Source organism: Balaenoptera physalus, assembly GCF_965194825.1.
Source record: "Balaenoptera physalus genome assembly, chromosome: 17".
Lineage (NCBI taxonomy): Eukaryota > Metazoa > Chordata > Mammalia > Artiodactyla > Balaenopteridae > Balaenoptera > Balaenoptera physalus.
In genome coordinates, this window is record NC_138895.1 from 886,520 (window position 1) to 908,953 (window position 22,434).

General features: G+C 43.6%; 1 protein-coding gene and 1 long non-coding RNA gene across 3 annotated transcripts in view; one reads left to right on the plus strand and one right to left on the minus strand.

The window, feature by feature from the left end:
* Positions 1 to 1,101: 1,101 nt before the first annotated feature.
* On the minus strand, positions 1,102 to 18,539 carry LOC309647036. The gene is made up of 2 exons (XR_014255742.1): positions 18,351 to 18,539; positions 1,102 to 1,492 (listed from the first exon to the last, which is right to left on the minus strand). It is a non-coding gene; the product is annotated as an uncharacterized lncRNA (long non-coding RNA).
* A 77-nt stretch (positions 18,540 to 18,616) lies between these two features.
* Positions 18,617 to 22,434, plus strand: part of UBE2V2 (ubiquitin conjugating enzyme E2 V2) — a 30,142-nt gene continuing 26,324 nt past the window's right edge. The window contains exon 1 of one of the 2 annotated variants that reach the window (XM_082433938.1): positions 18,617 to 18,772. In XM_082433938.1, the coding sequence (XP_082290064.1) occupies positions 18,757 to 18,772 (16 nt within the window). In that variant the 5' untranslated portion in view covers positions 18,617 to 18,756. Of the gene's footprint in view, positions 18,773 to 19,050; positions 19,332 to 22,434 lie in introns of those variants that run through there. The other variant, XM_082433940.1, reaches the window with a different exon arrangement.

A 22,434-nucleotide genomic window follows, 5' to 3' on the forward strand; every position in this document is an offset into this window, starting at 1 on the left:
TTTTTAGAATCAACATTCATTAGTAAAGCATTCATAGAAAGTGATAGATCTAACTGAGTGTTTGAACAGCCTTAAAATGCTAATGTGGGCATGGGATTCAGAGGTCATCTGAGCAGCTCCGGCGGTCCCCATTCTGTGCTGGGGGTCACGGTGCCTCGGCGGCAGTCAGGCTGGGGCATCACCAGAGGGTGCGAGAGACGAGTCTGAAATGAAAACCGCTGAATCTTCTGAGTAGAACTCTGTCCGGTGTGTTTGGACGCTGCTCACGCTTCCAGAATTGGGCAGAGAAGGGAGACCGTTGGGGAGGGGAGTCTGAGGCCACACGCGGAGCGGTTCCCAGCCCGAGTTGCTCAAGGTGGCCGGTTCTCGGGCCACTGACGAGCTGTGGACAGCACACACCACACCAGGGCCCACAGTGTGCAGGGCGTCGTAAGGCCCAGTTCCCTGAGCCAACCGGGAGATGTCCCGGGGCCACAGCGAGAGCTGGCCTTCCCCCTGAACTGCGTTCCGAGTAAGGTCACAACAAGAGTGCCTTCTTGCACAATTGCAAGCTAAGTGAAAGAGCACTGCTGCAGACTTCCCAGGTGGTCCAGTGGCTAGGACTCCCAGGTTCCCAATGCAGGGGGCCCGGGTTCGATCCCTGGTTGGGGAATTGGATCCCACGTGCATGCCGCAACTGAAGATTCCCACACACAGCAAACGAAGATCCCGCGTGTCGCAACTAAGACCTGGCGCGGCCAAAATCAATAAATACTAAAAACCCCCAAAACAGCATTGCTGCCATCAGGTTCTGGAGCTGCTTCCTTTACACAGTTCTGTAGATCATAGACGAGTGATACAGGAAATGAAGACGGGCTTTCACCAAACTGAACCCTCCGCCTGCAGTCATGGCTAGAACATAGGAAGTTAGGTGGCAAGTGTGCTCAGTCCTCGAACCTTCTGGGGCACCCCCATCTGTTGATTCAGATGCTTTCCCCCTGTGGTAACACAGTAGTGATATTTTTCTAGACCTTGTGATTCAGTACCAACATGGAGCTTACGGCTGCAAATAAAGTTTGATTTTAAGGGAATTTGAGTCGAATGAACATAATGAGGCTTCCGTTATGGCGGATCTAAATTTATTCAATTGGGCGCATTTCCGGTCACTTGTGTAATTGCGCCGTGGTCTGGGGGTCTCCGAGAGCCAGGAGGGGCTCATCCTGTCAGGGCAGAGCCGACGGTGCCTGTTGGGTGTTTGTAGGCAGTGGAGCAGAAGAGGAAGAGGGTGACTCAGGGGAGAGCTCTGCCTTCACCCCAGTTCCGAGAGCTGCCCCTGGAGGCTGGGCCTCCGCACTCACCCTCAGGAGTATCGGGGCAGGACGGACGGCACCTTCCCGTTTGTAGAAGGTGGTTTGTTGGCACAGATGTGGGCTGCCCAGGCCAGATCCTGGCTTGTCTTCCTCCCAATCTTCAGCACTTACGACTGGCACGTGGTCCGTGCCCGACCACGTTCCTGTGAACAAAATAAGTAGAATGTAGGTTTTTCTTACGAGGATAATATAATTCAGCTCAATTCCTACAAATATATGTTTTAAATGTTACAGTATAATGTAATTGCATTTGAAGTTTTCCCTCCAATTTTGACCCTGAAAGATACCCAGACTTGCTAGTTGGAACAGCCTTACTTGATTTATACACATACCCAAGCCATTGTACTCCCAGTATCCATCATAAATATAACCAACTCCACCCGAGGAATCAAACGTCAGCAAGAATGAAGAAACCCAGAAGGTAATGACTCACTCTTAGCACAAGGTTAGGAAATGTTTAGTTTAAGAAAGTGCTGTTACTTATTAAATTTGAGGTCATTTCTTAAAATGCCTCTGCAATTTAATTTTTAAAACTTTTTGAAATAAGTTTCAGGCTTACAAAAAAGTTGTAAGGTTAGTAAAATTCCCATTTATCTTTCACTCAAATTCCTTTGTTACATTTCCTCGAACCTGCTTTTACCATTATCTATAAAGTTTTTTTAATTATTTGAGACTAAGTTATAGACAGGATGCCCCTTTACTTATAAATACTTCCTAAAAACCATGTATATCCTAAAACCAGTAACCTTACTTTATATAATAACCACAGAATAATTTCATAACAATCGAAAAATTAAGGGATTTCCCTGGCTGTCCAGTGGTTAAGAATCATGCTTCCACTGCAGGGGGCACGGGTTCGATCCTTGGTTGGGGAACTAAGATCCCGCAGGCCACATGGTGGCACGGCCAAAAAAAATAAAATAAAACAAATTTTTTAAAAAAATTAATAGTTACCCAATCTACAGACATTCAGATTTCATCAATTGTCTCAATGATGTTGCTCATAGCAAAACTAAAAAAATACATGTTTCTGCTTCAGGATCACATGCCGCATTTTTTAAAAATATTTATTTATTTACTTATTTATTTGTTTGCACTGGGTCTTAGTTGTGGCAGGCGGGCTCCTCAGTTGCGGCTCAAGGGCTCCTTTGTTGCGGCATGCATGTGGGATCTAGTTCCCCGACCAGGGCTCGAACCCAGGCCCCCTGCACTGGGACTGCGGAGTCTTACCCACTGCGCCACCAGGGAGGCCCCACAAGTTGCCCTCCTCAGCTGTCCGCTGCTGCCTGGGCCCCTCCAGGGCTTCCTACAACACCTGCCCCATGATCTGAGCTGCGACCCTTTCCTAAAAGGGCCCCTCCCTAACCACCTGCCCTAAAGAACGGAGCCAGCGCTACCTCTGCCGCTCTTATTCTGTTACCCTGTTTGCTTTTCAGCACTTATCATCATGGTGGGAAATTGTCTCATATATGTATTTGTTTAAGAGTTTGCTGTTAGTCTGCTTCCGTTAGCACAGAAGCTCCATGAAGGCAGGGGCTTTTTCCAAGCCAACTACAAATTTTCCAGATAAAAAGAGCAATCTATAAAACCTCATGGGCCCCATGATCATTGCAGCATTATTCACAGTAGCCAAGACATGGAAACAACCTATGTGTCCATGGATGGATGAATGGATAAAAAAGATGTGAAATTATATATATATATAATTATATATGTATGTAACTATACACACAATGGAATATTATTCATCCATAAAAAGGAAGGAAATCCTGCCATTTGTGACAACATGGATGGACCTAGAGGGTATTATGCTAAGTGAAATAAGTCAGACAGAGAAAGACTAATGCTGTTATGATCTCACTCACATGTGGAATCTAAAAACAAAAAACCTCAGGGGTGTTTATCCTTTGGACTCTCCTCTCACTGCTGTCTATTGTTGCAAATGGAAAGTTATAAACTTTAAAATCTGCTTCCCTTTCTTCCCAGGCTTTATCAGCCTCTGCAGAGATGGAGCAATGGATTCCGTGTTTTATTTCACAAACACGCCTCGCAGAGCCCACGTGCCGTGTTCTCCCTTCTCAGCGGCCCCGCGGGGCAGTGCTGCTCCCATTTCACAGGCACATCTCTGCGGCCGCCGAACTGGGAGGGCTGGAGGAAGACACCGGTCGAGCTCGTGTTCCCCCGTGAAAGAGAAGCAGCTGGTGCAGCCGCCTCCTCTTTGTGGTGTCTCCTCTGCGCTGAGGGCTGAAATGCAGGGCCGATCTCTGCAAGGGTAGGAGGCTGTCTGCCGGGAAGGGGCAGCCTTCCGCAGCGTTTGTTCCAGAACCACCTGGGAGCAGTGAGACAGGTGGGCCCTGCTTTGCCCCAACAGAACAGCATCAGCCTTTACATGGAAACATCTGGTTCGGTGACGTTTTCGGCTCATAACATTTAGCGGTCCCTGACGTCCCTCCTGCTGCTCAGATGCCTGGGCTTCTGGCACAGACTCTTAGATCTTCAGTGGGATTTCACAGGCAAAGTGTGTGATCTGACAGGCTTAAAGCACTGTGAGCCCTAAACACACAATCTCACAAAAATGAAAACAGTCTTTCCTTAGTTGGAAAATTATATTGTAACATAATATATAACATATAGCATCTGTGCTAAGGCTTCCTATAAGCTATCTGCGGTGATTATTTCAAACAGGGTTTACAGTAAAAGATCCCTGAAAACTACTTCTACCTGATCAGATACATTCTGAACTTTTGAGCAACCAGAGGGCCAAACTCAAGCTCCGCGATGTGTATTTTAAGTGTATGAAACCTCTTCCCTCTGAACCGTGGAGCTTTGGAAAGGGCTAAAGCGCTAGAGAATAATAATTTAACTGGCGGCATGCTCCTCCTCAGGACTTTTGGCATTATTATAGCAAAACCACATTGGACTCAGGAATAAAGTTTAATGACTGTTTCTTACAAGACTCCTGTAAATTAAAAAAGGATACAGTAAAGGCAGGCAAAGAAGTAAAAATTACGGACAGTCACAGAGCAGAAAGCTTCAGCACCAGGCACAGCCCGTCCTTGGTTACTCACTCAGTAACCATCGCCAAGCATTTATAACATTGCTCCTTGTGACCCTAGCCAATCCTCCCAGCTGCTCTGTCCCAGAACCTAAACCTGCCGAATTATCCCAGCTTGCACTGTAACTCTGGAGTTTGCTGTCAACATGCAAAATATCTGGAAGGACTTACACATCAAAACACTGTCAAATGTGAAATTTTGCTCAGAATGAATCTGTAAGTGAGAAGGGCCTTCAGAAGAAAAGATGCCAGGTTGGCGAATTATCAAGCGTGTGAAATACTCTGCTCACTTATTCTCAGTGTCAGATTTCCAGATTGTAGATAATCCTACATAAACTCAACTTCTCATGGACAAAGAACAGACAGTTCCATGAAATAGGCTTTGACTGCTGGGTACAGGTGCTTTCCAAACTGTTGATTTTACACATTAATGATTCTTTTAGAACAAGGTTAATGTCATGGTAAACTATTCTGTTGCTTAATTAGTAGCTGTTATTAAAGAAAATAGAACTTTATCCACCAAGGAAAGACTGATTCATGTTGTTGATAAGCCTGTTTGTTTAAAATAATAATATTTTGCTTTTACATCTTGTGCCCTCTGCATATTAATAACTAGATATGAAGGTTGCACAGATATATCAAATTTTTTATTGAGGTACAGTTGATTTACAATATTATGTTAGCTTCAGGTGCACAACATAGTGATTCACAATTTTTAGAGGTTATGCTCCATTTATAGTTATTATAAAACACTGGCTATATTCCTGTGCTGTACAGTATAACGTTAGCCTATTTATTTACACATAGTAGTTTATGCCTCTAACTCCTCCATAACCCCTACCATGCCCCCCTCACTGGTAACCACTGGTTTGTTCTCTACATCTGTGAGTCTGTTTCTTTTTTGTTATATTCACTAGTTTGTTTTACTTTTTAGAGTCATATAAATATCATACAGTATTTGTCTTTCTCTTATTTCACTCAGCAAAAAACCCTCCAGGTCCATCCATGTTGCTGCCAATGGCAAGGTTTCATTCTTTTTCATAGCTGAGTAATACTCAATTGTCTGTTGATAGACACTTAGGTTGCTTCCATATCTTGGCTATTGTAAACAATGCTGTAGTGAACATTGGAGTGCATGTATCTTTTGCAATTAGTGTTTTTGTTTTTTTTCAGGATATGTACCTGGGAGTGGAATTGCAGGGTCATATGGCAGCTCTATGTTTAGTTTTTTGAGGCACCTCCATACTGTTTTCCACAGCGGCTGCACCAAGTTGCATTCCTACCAACAGTGCACAAGGGTTTCTTTTCTCCACATCCTCACCAGCACTTGGCGTTTGTTATCTTTTTGATGACAACCATTCTGACAGGTGTGAGGTGGTATCTCATTGTGGTTTTGATTGTATTTCCCTGATGATTAACGATGTTGAGCATCTTCTCATGTGCCTGTTGGCCATCTGTATGTCTTCTTTGGAAAAATGTCTCAGATAAACTTAAGATGAAATATACATCAAAGAGGAGCAAAACAGAATTTTTTCCACTTTGTCCAACTCCAACGCCACTTAGGAGCAGAGCTCTTTGCCCCTGAATTTCAGATAATACTACAGATGCAGAAGCAGCAGCTGATCCGTGTGGGCGGCGAGGCACTCTCTTTCCCTGCCTCTAAGGACAGAGCAGCATCTCTTCCTGCAGAAACAGCTTCCTGTTTGTGGGACCTACCACGTGCAGTCCTTCAATGACTCCCAAAGCTGCTTAGTAGGACCTTCATTCCTCAGGCTGGCAGGGGCCCGTGTCCAGCTCTCCAACTGCTGTGGGCTGAATGTTGAGTCCCCCTAAAATTCCTATGTTGAAGCCTAATGCCCAAGGTGATGGTATTAGTGGGCGGGCATATGGGAGGTGATTGCAGAGCCCCACAATGGGAGTAGTGCCCTCATAACAGAGACCCCAGAGCGACCATCCCGAGAGGATACAGTCGGCTTTCTGCAAACCCGGGAGAGGGCTCTCACCAGCCCCTGAACCCGCTGGTGCCACGATCCTGGGCTTCCCAGCCCCCAGAACCATGAGAAATAAGCTTCTGTTGCGTATAAGCCACCCAGTCTCTGGTACTTTATTTTGTGATAGAAGCCCAAGTGGACGAAGGCGCCAACCTTCCTTCAGCTGCCCTCCATTCACCTCTGGGTGTGTCATGCTCCCCCTCACTCGGTGCTTCTGCACAAAATGCCTTCTCCGACCAACTCGCACCTGTTTTACAAGATCAGGAACCTTCTCCGGTCCTCCCACTGCCCTGCACCCTCCTCTCTGGGATGTTTGCTCTGCAGCGCCGTGCTTTCTGTACCTGCTGCTGTGGGTCTCATCTTTCCTCCCCAGGACCCAGTGCAGGGCCTGAGTGCTTGATGGAAGTGGAATAAATGCATAAATACGACTGGAATGCACTTGTAGTCCCATGAGCTCTTACTGAAATCCACTGTATGGAATATAAATAAAGCTCCTTGCTGTTGGTAAAATTTTTTAAAAAGATATAATCAAGACACTGAGACAGATAAAATGACAGTGTCAAAGGTTTTAACTTACTAGTTAATCAGAGAATCAATAAGAAATTACGACTGGGTCAAGTGAAAAATGGAAGAAAATTGGTATTAATTTATAAACTGAAGCAAAATGGGACTATACACAGGGAATAATCTATGGGAATCACTGGACACAATTTGTATTTCTATGGACAAAAATCATGGCCATTGTTATCAGTTTTTTACAAATTAATGAGTTGTAAAATAGCTCAAAGACAGCAAAAAGAGCAGAGAACCTGCAGAATCAGGTCACCCAGACAACACGTTTCCCTCACATACACCCAGTGCGCTTCTCAGTTCATTTCAAAGTCTTTTACAATTTTTCCTTTTACTTCTTTAAGTCTGAAAATGTCAGAAGCATTAAAAAATTTCAAGTGTTGGGACTTCCCTGGTGGTCCAGTGGCTAGGACTCCACACTCCCAATGCAGGGGGCCCGGGTATGATCCCAGGTCAGGGAACTAGATCTCGCATGCATGCCACAACTATGAGCCCGTGTGCCACAACTACAAGCCTGCATGCCACAACTACAAGCCCACGTGCCACAACTATGAGCCCACGTGCCGCAAGTAAAAAAAAAGAATGATCCCACACATGGCAACGAAGATCCCACATGCCACAAATAAGACCCAGTGCAGCCAAATAAATAAATGAATAAATTTTTTTTTTAAAGTTTTTAAAAAATTTCAAGTGTTTTATAAATGGCAAGAGCAGAGAGACAGTAATTGAAACACCTATTTCAACCAACAGAAGATACACTTAGTTCTGAAAATAGCGTGTGAAAAAAGTACTCTACTTTAGATCAAGGTGGAAAAGAAAAAGGAAAGAGTGAAGTCACTGTAAGTTCAGAAATATCTAAAATAATTAGACATATATGCATACACATTAGCACTATGAAAATCATTTATGAACTGGAAATAATCTAAAATATGTTTCATAAATCCTGCTGACATATCTTCAAGCATAAAATTATGGTTTGAATGGTAAAAAGAGGCTCTGTGCAAACCAACATGATGAGTGTCCTCAACCGTGCACGTTGAATTCTTAGACAGACAACAGGCAGGAGACATCATTTGAGAACACAGTCCAGTGACCTCACATGAGCATACACAGCCTCCTCACTTGCCAACAAACAGACTCTTCAGTTAGTTCTCGGGTTGTAAGTATTCTGTAGGTGTGGTGGCTGTGTTTGCTGTCAGCCTGGTCAAGCTGGAACTGTGTTTCGTGGAATTCCGTTCCCTGGATTGTCTGGGCTGGGCTGGCCCAGGAGGCGCTGCCGGAGACCAAGGGGCATTAAGGGAGCAGCTGTTCCGTCAGCAGGTGCACTCTCCCCGGGCCCAGAGCTGCCTGCTCACCTGTGGGCGGAGGAAGGCCCCTCCCCCAGGAGCAGCTGCGAGCACAGCCCGGAGGGCAAGGGCACCGCCTTCCCTGCAGGTCCTGGCGACGCCCGTCTGCCCAGGCTGCTCTGCTGTCTGCTGACCTGCAGGGACACCACTGTATTTCCATCTTAAGGCTGCGTCTTCCAATCCATGAGCATGGGCTGGCTTTCCATTTATGCATGTCTTCTTTAGTTTCTTTCAGCAATGTTTTCAACACTGTTCAGTGTACAAGCTTTTTTCCTCCTTGGTTAAATTTATTCCTGTTTCTTATGCCATTATAAATGAAATGGTTTTCATAATTTCCATCACAAATTGTTCAGTTAGTGTGTAGAAATTCAACTGACTTTTGTGTGTTGATTTTGTATCCTGCCACTTTGCTGAATTAGGTTCTTAGTTCCAAAAGTTTTTTTTTGTGTGTGGAAGTTTTAGGATTTTCTACAAGATCATGTCATCAGCAAACAGAGATAATTTTATTTCTTCTTTTGCAATTTGGATAAGTTTTATCCCTTTTTCTTGCCTAACTGTTCTAAAACTTCTTATGGGAAAAGCTTTCAGTCTTTCACCACTGAGAATGTTGTTAGCTATAGGTTTTTCATATGTGGCCTTTATGATCTTGAGGAAGTTTCCTTCTATTTCTAGTTTTTTGAGTGTTTTTATCATGGAAGGGTGTTAAATTTTGTCAAATGTTTTCACTGCATGAATAGGGATTACAATGTGATTTTTTTCCTTCATTCTATTAATGTGGTGTATTATGTGAACAAACTTTGCATTCCTGGAATATAACCCACTTAGTCATGGTGTATAATCCTTGTACTACGCTGCTGATTTCAGCTTATGGTATTTTTGTTGAGAATTTTTGCATCAATATCCGTAAGGGATATTGGTCTGCCGTTTCCTCTTCTTGCAGTGTCTTTGTCTGGCTTTGGTATCGTGTAATGCTGACGTCACAGAATGCATTAGAAAGTGTTCCCTCCTCTTTAATTTTTGGGAAGCATTTGAGAGGATTGGCATTAATTCTTTAGATGCTTGGTAAAATTCACCAGTGAAGCCATCTGATCCAGGGCTTTTCTTTGTTAGGAAATTTTTTTATAACTGATTCAATCTTCTTACTGGTTACAGGTTTATCCAGATTTTCTATTTCTTCTTGTAGCCTTCACAAGCGTCCTATACTAATCAGATCCACTGCTTACCTCCCACTCTGTCCCTCACTGAATTCTTTCTGTGCTGAGACATAAACAACCTGAGCTGCATTAATTCCTGAGACCAGTTGTGTGGTTTCAGTTGGAATGAGAAGGCTGATGATTAATATTCCCAAAACATCACCCTGTTACCTCACCACCAGTCAGAAGAATGTCCATGAGCTGATCCCACACCCTGCGACCCTCACCCCTAATGTTGCCTTAAAAACCCTTCCCTGAAAGTCCTCAGGGAGTTCGGGTCCTTTGAGCACTAGCTGCCTGTTCTCCTTGCTTGGCACCTGTGAGTAAACACTGTACTTTCCTTCACCACAGCCAGGTAGATTGGCTTTGCTGCACTTCAGGTGAGCAAACCAGAGTTCGGTTCGGTAACATGAGGATTAATTTAGGCTGATTGTTTTAATATTTTCTTTATTTTTTTGGCTGTGTTGGGTCTTAGTTGCAGCACGTGGGATCTTCATTGAGGCATGCGAGATCTTTCGTTGTGGCGTGTGGGTTTTCTCTCTCTAGTTGTGGTGTGCAGGCTCCAGGGCGCATGGGCTCTGTAGTTGTGGTGTGCGGCCTTCAGAGCACGTGGGCTCTGTAATTTGCAGCACGCAGGCTCTCTCACTGAGGCGCGCAAGCTCAGTAGTTGTGGCGTGTGGGCTTAGTTGCCCTGCAGCATGTGGGATCTTAGTTCCCTGACCAGGGATCGAACCCGTGTCCCCTGTATTGGAAGGCAGATTATTTACCACTGGACCACCAGGGAAGTCCCTAGGATGATTATTTTTAAGGCCCAAAAGATTCAGGAAGAACCTCTGGCCTTTCCCCTAACTGCCTAAACATATAGATAGAGGAACTTGTTCTAGGAAGAGTCCTGGAAGCACACAAATGTCCAAAATTAAGAGAATGGCTTGATAATGTGACAAATATTTTAAAGCCTTTAAAATTATGAAGATTGAGTGGAAAAATATTTTTTACTGAAAGTAGTAAATAATATATAGAATATAAGAGGAATTATAAAAATGCTTATCTGAAAGGTGTATAAGAAACTAAAAGTAGGGACTTCACTGGTGGCTCAGTGGTTAAGACTCCACGCTCCCACTGCAGGGGGCCCGGGTTTGATCCCTGGTCAGGAAACTAGATCCTGCATGCATGCTGCAGCTAAGAGTTTGCACGCCACAACTAAGGAGCCGGTGAGCCACAACTAAGGAGCCCGCCTGCCACAACTAAGACCTGGCACAACCAAATTAAAAAGAAAAAAAGAAACTAAAAGTGGATGTGTTAAAGAAATAGTCATGAATAAATTATTACAGAATTATTAACAAAATATTTTATGTTGTTATATCTTTTCTTTAAAAAAGAAAAAGGAATTTAGATATCTAGGAAATTTGTGACTTTATGTCAGATCCTCCCTCTCAAGGAGTTCTCTGTAATCCTGAGTCATCTCCCTACTTTTAGCATATGCAGTTCACATTATTTCAGTGGTTGTCCATTCTTCCCAGCTATGGACTTAAAACTTCAAACATTACCAATGTTCCTCAGAATCCCCTTCACAGACAAAAAAAAACAAAAACAAGGGAGTAACAACAAATTCCATCTGTATTATCTTGGTTTTCATTATCTCCTGTTTATTTAGATTTAAGAATACTCCAGCTGCTGAATGTGAGGAAGAAGAACGGGCCCACTGAATGTGGACTTAACACCACGACAACCAGTCAGTATTCTAACAGGAGGAGGAGAATTGAGAGCGCCGACACGTTAATTTTGGCACTGTGGTGAAAACGCTTACTTACGGGGTTCTGGGCTTGAACAGTCAGCTCTCAGTACACGGTGAATAAGGAGTCTACTTTCACCCTACCGCTTTGCCTGCCGAGACACTTCAGAAAGGATGCACTACGTCTGGGGGTGGCTGGAATGGACAGCAGAAATTTGTAGTCCTTCCCCTGGGAGGTTGCTCTAGCAGAGCATAGCCAGCAATAATCCCTGTCCAAATCCTAGGTGATGGGATCTGATCAGCCTGACTGAAAACAGGGGAACCTCTAGAGGTACTGGCAAGAGACTGCAAGAAGCAGGCAGGGATGATGTTCAGCTGAGATGTACTGGGAGGAAAAGAGGTCCAAGTAGAAGCAGTGGCCAGTGACAAGACCCTGGAGTGGTTGTGAATCTTCATTGTTGGAGGGATAGTGAGGAAGCACGTGGGTTGGGTATGAAAGAGCAAAGAGGAGAGGAGTAGGAGGTGAAGATGGGAGATAAGGGAGCAGGCCTGGGAACAGACCATGTAGAGCCTTCCAGGCCATTGCAAGAACTTCAGCTGAGTATGACGAAAGCCACTGGAGAAGTTTTTTTTTAAATAGTTTTTTTTTTTTTTTTTTAGAGCAGTCTAGGTTCAGAGCAAAACTGAGTGATTTCCCATATACGTCCCTGCCCCACACATGCATAGTGTTCCCCATTATCAACACCCCTGACCAGATGGTAAATTTGTTACAATAAACCTACACTGATGCATCATAATCACCCAAAGCCCATAGTTTATATTATGGTTCACTCTCTGTGTTGTACATTCCACGGGCTTGGACAAATGTATAATGACATGTATCCACCATTATAACATCATACAGAGTAGTTCCACTGCCCTAAAAGTCCTCTGTGCTCTGCGTACTCATCCCTCCCTCTCCCATAACTCCTAGCAACCACTGATCTTTTTACCGTCTCCACAGTTGTGACTTTTCCAGAATGTCATACAGTATGTAGCCTTTTTCAGATTAGCTTCTTTCACTTAATATACAGTAATATGCATTTGTTTCTTCCCTGTCTTTTCATGACTTCATAGCTCATTTTTTAAAGCACTGAATAATATTCCACTGTTTACATACTGTACATCACAGTTTATGTATCCATTCACCTACTAACATCTTGGCTGCTTCCAAGTTTTGGCAATCATGAATAAAGCTACTATAAACATTAATGTGTACGTTTTGAGTGAACATAAATTTTCAACTCCTTTGGGTAAATATCAAGGAGCAAAACTGCTGGATTATATAGAAAGAGTATATTTAGTTTTGTAAGAAACTGCCAAACTGCTTCCAAAGTGACTGTATCATTTTAAAATTTTTATTTATTTATTTATTTACTTACTTGGCTGCATCGGGTCCTAGTTGTGGCACGCGGGCTCTTTGTTGCTGTGTGTGGGATCTTCCTTGCTGCATGCAGGATCTTTAGTTGCGGCATGCAAACTCTTAGTTGCGTCACGTGGGATCTAGTTCCCCAACTGGGGATCAAACCCCGGCCCCCTGCGATGGGAGCACGGAGTCTTAACCACTGTGCCACCAGGGAAGCCCCAGCTGCACCATTTTTCATCCTTACCAGCAACAAATGAGAATTCCTGTGGCTCCACATCCTCACTGGCATTTGGTGCTGTCAGTGCTCTGGGTTTGGCCATTCTAATAGGTGTGTAACAATATCTCATTGCTGTTTTAGTTTGCCTTTCCCTGATGACATATGTTCAGCATCTTTTCATGTGCTTATTTGCCATCAGTATTTCTTCTTTGGTGAGGTGTCTGCTAAGGTCTTTGGTTCACTTTTCAATCAGATTGTTTGTTTTCTTATTGTTGAGTTTTAAAAGTTCTTACAATTTGATAAGAGTCCTTTATGAGATGGGTCTTTTATAAATATTTCTCCTGTCTGTGGCTTGTCTTTTCATTCTCTTGACAGTGTTTTTTGCAAAGCAGAAAATTTTAATTTAACTTAAGTCCAGCTTATCAGTTCTTTCATGGATGGTACCTTCAGTGTCCTATCTAAAAAGTCATTGCCAAGCCCAAGGTCATCTAGGCTTTTTCCTATGTTAACTTCTAGGAATTTTATGGTATTGCATTATATACTTCGGTCTGTGATCCATTTCAAGTTAATATTTGTGAAGGGCATAAGGTCTGTGTCTAGAATCTTTTTTTTTTTTGCATCTGGATGTTCAGTTGCTCAAGTATCACTTGTTGAAAAGACTACCATTGCTCTATTGTATTGCCTTTGCTGTCTGTCAAAGATCAGTTGACTATTTATATAGGTCTATTTATGGACTCTCTATTCTGTTCCATTTATCAATTCTTTCACCAATACGATTTTGTCTTGGTCACTGTAGCTTCATAGAAAGTCTTGAATTCGAACAGGGTCAGTCCTCCAACTTTGCTCTTTTCCTTTAATATTGCGTTGGCTACCCTGGGTCTTTGCCTCTCTGTATAAACTTTAGAATCAGGATATATACTGGGATTCTGATTGGGATCACATTGAATCTATAGATTAATTTGGAAAGAACTGACATCCTGATGATTTTGAGTTTTCCTATCCATGAACATGAAATATCTCTCCATTTATTTATTTCTTCTTTGATTTTGTTTATCAGAGTTTTGTAAGTTTACTCAGATAGATCTTGTATGTAGTTAGGTTTGTAACTAAGTATTTAATTTTGGGGGTGCTTATATTAGTACTGTGTTTTAAATTTCAAACTCCACTTGATCATTGCTGATACATAGGAAAGTGATAGACTTTTGTATGATAACTTTGTATCCTGCAACCTTGCTATAATTGCTTATTAGTTCCAGATTTTCTTGTTGATTCTTTCAGATTTTCTACATAGGAAATCATGTCATTGGCAAACAAATAAGTTTCTTTCTTTCTTCTCCAGGACAGTGTTGAAAAGGAGTGGTGAGAAGGGGCATCCTTGTCTTGTTCTTGATCTTAGTGTAAAATCTAGTTTGTTACCTTTATCATGTCAGCTGTTGGCTTTTTGCAGATATTCTTCATAAGGTTGAGGAAGTCCCCTCTATTCCTGTTTTATTGATAGCTTTTGTCATGAATGAGTGTTGGATTTTATCATATGTTTTTCTGTATCTATTGATATGATCATGTGGCTTTTGTTTATAACCTATTGATATGATGAATTACATTGATTTTTGAATGTTGAAATAGCTTTGCATCCCTGAGATAAATCCCACTTGGTTATGGTGTGTAATTCTTTTTATACATTGTTGAATTCTATTTGCTAATATTTTGTTGAGGATTTTTGCATCTATGTTGAAGAGATAGATTGGTTTGTAGTTTTCTTTTCTTATAATGTCTTTGGTTTTGGTAGTAGGGTAATGCTGACCTCACAGAATGAGGAAGTATTCCCTCTGTTCTATATTCGGAAAGAGTTTGTAGAGAATTGGTATAATTTTTTCCTTAAATGTCTGATTGAATTTACCAGTGAAATTGGTGGGCCTGGTGCTGTTTTGGAAGGTTACCGATTGTTGATTTATCTTCTTTAGTGTATAAGTCTATAATATATATAGAGACCTATTCGTACTATTTTGTCTGTGAGCTTTGGCAAATTGTATCTTTCAAGGAATTGGTCCATTTCATCTGGGTTGTCAAATTTGGGGCATAGATTTGTTCATAGTCTTCCTTTATTATCCTTTTAATGTCAATAGGATTTGTAGTGATGTGCCCTCTTTCATTTCTGGTATTAGTAATATGTGTCTTCTATCTTATTAGCCTGGCTAGAGGCTTATTGATCTTATTGATCTTTTCAAAGAACCAGCTTTTGGTTTTGTTGATTTTCTCTATGGATTTCCCATTTTCAATTTCACTGCTTTCTACTCTTAATTTTTATTATTTCTTTGTTTCTGCTTACCTTGGATTTAATTGGCTCTTTTTCTGGTTTCCTAAGGTGGAAGCTTAGATGACTGATTTCACGTCTCTCTTCTTTTCTAACATTGCATACAATGCTCAAAATTTCCCTCTAAGTACTGCTTTCACTATATCCCACAAATTTTGACAAGTTCTGTTTTCATTTTTTAAAAAGCTTTATAGCAATCCCAGGAATTCCCTGTCATTCCAGTGGTTAGGACTAGGTACTTTCACTGCCGGGGCCTGGGTTCAATCCCTCGTCAGGGCACTGAGATCCCAAAAGCCTCACAGCATTGCCAAAAAAAAGCTTTATACCAATTCCTATCAAAATACCAATGGCATTTTTCACAGAACTAGAATAATTCTAAAATTTGTATGGAATCAAAAAAAGACCCTGAATAGCCAAAGCAATCTTGAGAAAGAACAGAGCTGGAGGCATCACTCTTAGACTTCAGACTATACTACAGAGCTACATTAATCAAAACAGCATGATGCTATCATTCAGTCCTCACCCATATAGTTGCTGATGAGGCAACTAAGATCTACAGAGGGCTGCACAGTTAGATAATGAAGACAGGATTAGTCCAGGTCTAACAACTTCCATTAAATGAGCTGTGTGGAAACACCAGTGTATGTGAGTGAGGTTTCCCTTCCTCCTGGACTGTCATCTGTCTCTCTGGTTTCCTCCTCTGTCCCTAACCCAGGGTCCACAAGGTAAAGGCACTTACAAACACCACTGGCTTACCAGTAGGCTGATGTACAGATGCTTCTGCCAAAACAGTGAGTCCAAATAAACTTTTTGACAAAACAAACAAACACCAAAAAAACAGTATGAAATGAGCACAAAAACAGGCACATAGATCCACGGGACAGAATGGAGAGCCCAGAAATAAACCATGCACCTGTGGTCAATTAATCTACAACAAAGAAGGCAAGAATATAACTGATTACTGTTATTGTACATTAGCTAATCTTACAAATACTGAGTAACCATTACCATGCATCAAAAACCTTCACTGACTCCCAAAATACGTGTAGACTGAATAACACACTTCTAAATGACACCCGAGGCAAAGATGAAATCTCAAGAGAAATTTACAAAGTTTTTTTTTTTATTGAGGTATAGCTGATTTACAATATTATATTAGTTTCAGGTGTACAACATAGTGATTCTAAATTTGTACATTATACTCCATTTATAAAGTTATTATAAAACATTGGGTGTATTCCCTGTCCTGTACAATATTTGTACCTCTTAATCCCCTCCATCTTGTCCCTCCTCCTTCCTTCTCACCACTGGTAACCACTAGTTTGCTCTCTACATGTGAGAATCTGTTTCTATTTTGTTACATTCATTCCTTTGTTTCATTTTTTAGATTCCACACGCAAGTGAAAACATCAGAATATTTGTCTTTCTCTGTCTCACTTCACTTAGCATAATACCCCCCAGGTCCAACCATGTAGTTGACAATGCTAAAATTTCATTCTTTTTAACGGCTGAGTAATATTCCATTGTGTATATATATTCCACGTCTTCTTTATCCACTCATCTGATGATGGGCACTTAGGTTGCTTCCACACCTTGGCTACTGTAAGAGTGTTATCAGTTTTCCGCTGCTGCAGAACAAATGATGCGAAAATGTAGTGGCCGAAAACAGCAAACATTTGTTACCTCATTTTTGGGGGGTCAGGAATCAGGCAACCTTTACCTGGGGTCCTCTGCCTCAAGGACTCTAGCAGAGTGCCCCTTAAGGTGTTGGCCTGGGCCAAAGTGTCACCTGAAGACCTGAGTGGGGCGGACCTGCTTTCGAGCTCACCCTGCCATGTTTGTTGACAGGATTCAGCTCCTCAGGTTGTTGAACTGAGTGCTTCACTTCCTCAAGGTTAGTTACTGGCCAGAAGCTGATGTTCCTCGCCATGTGGGCTTCTCTGTAAGGCAGCTGTCAGGATGAGAGCTGGCTTCCCTCAGAGGGAGCAAGAGAGCAAGGTATGCAAGCTAGCAGTCGTTTTTTGTTTTCTGTTTTTTTGGGGGGCCTCACCACGCGGCTTGTGGGATGATCTTAGTTCCCCCACCTGGGACCCAACCTGGGCCCTGGGCAGTGGAAGCGCCGGGTCCTAACCCCTGGACCACCAGGGAAGTCCTTGCAGTGTAGTCTTTTTAAACAAAATCTCAGAAGCAATACCCCACACTTCTGTCTTATTTTATTCTTTCTTTTGATTTTTATTGGCGTAGTCACTTTAGAGTGTTGTTGGTTCCTTGCTGCACAGCAAAGTGAGTCAGTCATACGTACACGGATACCCACTCTTGCTCAGATTTCCGTAAAACATGGGCCGCTTCACGAATTTGCATGCATCCTGGCAGGGGCCACGCTAATCCTCCCCGCGCCGGTCCAATCTTCGGGTATGTGCCGCCGCAGTGGGCACTGCCTCATCTTATTCACTGGAAGCTGGTCAGTAAACACAGCTCCCACAAAAGGCAGGGGCATATTAAAGAGCAAGGCATGAGGCCGGGGGAGGGCCACCGGGAGCCGCGGCAGAGGCTTCCCACCGCAGAGAGCGAACCGAACAGCGTCCGCTCGGCCGCTTCATTTTAGAGGGCGTGGCTGGGACCAAGCACCGACACCCCCTCCACGTTCAGAACCGAGTGGAGGGTCTGTCTCCTCCCCAAGCCTCCGCCGAGTGCAAGGGACGGGTAAACAGGGGCGCAGGACGGAAAGCAGCAGCCCACCCAGCAGGCCCACCGCCCGGCCGCAGAACGAGCCCCACTCATGCGGGCCGGGGGCGGGGAGGGGGTCCGCGCGCCCCGGGGGACGTCGTGGCCTCGGGGGTCGTCCTCGTCGTCCCCGCGGCCGCCCGAGCCGCGTGGGCACCTCCGCCCTTCGGACGCAGTGATGCTCCCCAATCACTCACAAGCGGAAGGAACTTTCTAGACTCAGACACAGACTTCAATCACATTTCTCTCGCGTGCCTATCTCAAAAGAAAGCATGAACAAGGTGGTTTAATTCTAAGGACTCCTTAAACTTTTTGTTACTCCTTGAATCATTTTCGACGGAACCGTCAACGCCCCTGTCTGGTCAGGGCCTCATTTCCACACGCACTTCGTCGAACTCCACACAGACGCCACCCTCCCCCGCGACAGAGGACGGCCCTCTGGGCAGCGCTCGCGCACCTGCTCCGACGCACGCCTATGACGTCAGAGCCGGCGCGGGCTCTCGGAGCACGTTCCCCTCCCGAGCATTCTGGCCTCGCGCTCTTGCTCTCCGTCACGGTGACTGACTCAAGTCTGTTCCGTGAGCTTAACCTGCACCCTTGCACTCTGATTTGGCGGCACCGTCCCAGGAAGCCGGAAGCCGCGGGGCGAGTCCGCGGTGACGCGCCGGAAGCTGCGGGGCGGGAGCCTGGGGCCGGAAGCCGCGGGGCGGGAACCTGGGGCCGGGAGCCGTGGGGCGGGAGCCTGGGGCCGGAAGCCGTGGGGCGGGAGCCTGGGGCCGGAAGCCGCGGGGCGGGCGGCGGCGCTCCCGGAGGTAGTGCGGACGTCGCGTGCGTCCGGGCGGTGCGTCGGACTGCAGGAGAAGATGGCGGTCTCCACAGGTCAGTACCCTGCCGGGCCGCCTGCTTTTCCATCCCAACCCGCGCTGCGCCTCTGCGCGCAGCTGGCGGCCGCCCTGGCGGTGTGGGAGAAGCCGGAGTACGGGCCCCCGGCCGCCGGACTTCCTGCGGAGCGCGGCCGGAGCAGGGAGGGTCCTGGCGGCCGTCGGGGCGGCGGTCGTGCCCGCGCGTCGGCTGCGCGCCTGGGGGCTGGGTTGGGCCGGGCCGGCTCGCCTGGGGCTCTGGCGGGCGGTGCGGGAGCGAGGAGGGGAGCCTGGGCGGGCCGCGTCCACCTGGGCGCGGGAGGCCTCGCGTCGGGGTCCTGGATGGAGCGGGTCCGACCCCCCGGCTCGCCCTGACGTGGGCGGAGGACAGGGCCGTTCTTATCCGACTGAATGCGTGTGGTCCTTCTTTCGCTGGAGTGAAAAACTGAGGTGCAGACTAAATAGAAGCAAGGAGCGAGGTGAACGCTAATTGAAGAAAAAGCGGTTTCTTAGATTAGCTGTTCCGCTCCTCTCTCGTACTGAATACAGTTTCCTCTGAGCACAGACGTTGAAATTAGGTATGAACACTGAGGTTTTAGAAATTTGACCATTACAAAATGTTGAAGGGGCACAGTTTTATTACTTAAAACGTTAATACGTTTGGTCTTTAATTTTTCTAGTCATTATTGAAATGTGGCTGTGGAGCAGTGTGGTTTTGTATTTCATGCCATCATTGCATAATAACACGAATTTTCAAGTCTTTGTGTACTAAAGTGGAAGGCTTCGGTGTATGTTGTGATGGGTACTTTTAAGGTAGTGCCGTTATACCTTCATTTTTTTTTTTCTATTTTTTTTCTCTACCTTCATTTTAATGAAGAATTGCGTCTTTTGTATCATATCATTATTACGTACACGTGTCAGGATAAGCTGTTTAACGATTTTAGCGTTGGGGAGCTATTTCGGTACACTTGGGGTCAGAGCTAACTAGTAAAGCGTGGATGATTTAAAAAGTGACATTTTGGTATTAAAACTTTACTGTCCTTGCTATTTGAAATCGAGTGTGCTTGTGCATTAAAACTCCATGTCTTTTTAAGAGTTGTGCTTCGTACCTGAAGGTTCTTGAAAATTTAGTAATAAAGTGGTGTGCTTCAATTTGATTGATAGTCTTCATTTTGTGGATTTCATTTTTTATTTAAGCACGATTTTTCTCCCCTCTAACGTTGTACATGTGAGAGTGTGGAAATATTTTGAAAAGACCAATGATTAGATTATGTTAATGGCAGGTGCTCTTTGTTAACCACAGTGAGTCATTTTTGGAAGTTGACTATGAATTATAAAGAAGTTGCTGAGAGATTACTAGCACGTTTATTGTACATTGGAAGCCTGTATTTTCTAGTTTATATTTCAGCATTCTAATTGTTACATTTACACTGCATTTAAATTTATGAGATTTGAAACCTGAGCGTAATTAGAAAGAATATTTTTTAGGCAGTTAGTTGATGTTTTCTTAAACCTCTGAAATTTGTTTTGAAACTGTTGTTAAAAATTGCCTTGGCGAATTTCATACCGTTTATTCCTTTTCTATGCTTTACAACATTGACACTGTCATCCATCTTGGGGAGAGAGGAGTGCAGAAGCAGTTTTGGACTATGTTTCAAAACTATTTTTAAATTACATTTTCTCTTAGTTCTACTTTTGTATTGTTTGCCTCTTGGTAGCAAGGGAGGGAAACAGTACCCGTGTATTTGTGAAATAAATGTGATAAAGCTTGAAATTTTAAAATTAGGGTGTACTCTACATGTTTTTTATTTACGCCAAAATAATCTTGATAAAAATAGCTGTTTAATAGTCCGAAAAGAAAAAAACACCTGACAGATATTTTTTTAAATTTTAACTAAAGCATTATATTTTAACTTGCATTATCTAAATCATATGCTTTTAGTCTTTCTGTTACTGGGAGAAAAATTGGCAGGAAGAATTCTAACTAGCCTGAGACCTCTAAGCTGACCGGTACTTTGCCATACCATTTGGTTCTCGTTTTGCAGTTGAGTAAACTGAGGCCTGAGGAAATACAAGGTTTTACATAGTTGGTTAGCAGTAGAGTCCAGATCAGAACCCGGGTTTTTTACTCTCAGTCTAGTGCTTTTTCCATCACGAGCAGCTATGAATTTGGAATAATCCTGAAATCAGGAATCTTACTTCCTTTTAGGCTTGAGAGTGGCTTTCATACTTCTCTTCCTAGCAGAATCCTTGTTTCAGACTGTCAGATGCTTCTCGTGGACGGAAGTAGGGCTGTGGTGGAGACCCCACTGGCTAGGTTCCCCTTTCCCGAGAGACAGTCACCTCTGGGGTCAAGATGATTTCATAGGACACGGCTTAAGAAACACGACTCTTGGGATAGAAATTTGTTAGTATATTTAGTACCTGTGATTCAAAAATTTAATCACATCTCAGCACTAATAGAAGTATTAATGTTAGATTAAAAAGTGTGGTAGGTCTACGTAAGCCATGTGTGGAAAACAACCACAGTGAAGCCTGATTACCTTTTTCAGAAGTGGGAAGCATTATGTATACGGGAACAGGAACTGGTTGGCCGTGTTTTAATACCCCTGCTGCCCTGGTAGATTGCCATGCGAGGCGTACAATGAGTCTCTTAAGCCTTGCTTTTCCGTCCCTTCTATGAAAAGGTTGGACTACATGATTTTGTTTGTTTTCCCCATCTTCAGGATGAAGATTTGTGGATATGGGCTGAACTTGGGAGTAGTAATAGAAGAAGAGATTTGCAGGTGTAAATCATAGAACCTGGAAATTAAACAATACAAGAGCTGAACTGTAATAGTCCAGGGTATTTCCCTCTTGAGACTTTAATAACAGGCCTGGTAGATTTGTCTATGTGAGTTAAGAACCTGGGTGCTCTTGACATATGTTTGCTCTTGATAATATCGTCAAGCAATACAACCTTACTATCAGCAGTCCTCCCTTTGCATGGTAGTTTGGGTGGCAAACTGAAACTGTTCAGAGCAATCTTACTAAGTGAGAAAAATTATGATTATTCTGTGACCTTTGAAAATGTTTGCTGAAACATTGAAAAACTCCTGGGATTACAAGCATATAGGAAAAATGGAAAAAATAGTAAAACTAGCGTTTGTTTAGTACCCTGTAGTTTAAACGTGAGAGATTAAGAATTAGAGTGTTTTTGTTTCTTTATAAAACGCTTGTCAAGAGTAGTTTGAACAATGCTTGCCTCATCTTCCTATCGTATAACTTATGTGGAACAAGCATCTTTTCTGTGCTTTGGTGAATTGTCATACTCCTAAATTTGGATCTGCTTCCAGTATTTTGTCATTTGTGCTTTCAATGTTAGGAAATATCTCTGAGAGTTTCTTTATTGTGAAGTTTTTCACTTCCTCTGGGACACGGTCATCCTTTTCCTACGTCTCCTTTCCTCATTTATGTCAATAAGCTCACGTTCACAGAATTCCTCTGCCTGGTCTTCCGGAGTCTCTCCAGCGTTCCCACGGTCAAATTTCTTCTGTGACTCTCTTTACATTTGTTCAAATTTCACTTCCCGTGTTGCCAGTTCCTGTTTCTTTGCTGGACTTTCATCTTTGTTGGCTATTTTTATGGACTGTCACTGGTGGACAAGGAGGCAACTTTATTCCATGCTTTGCTGTCTGTTAA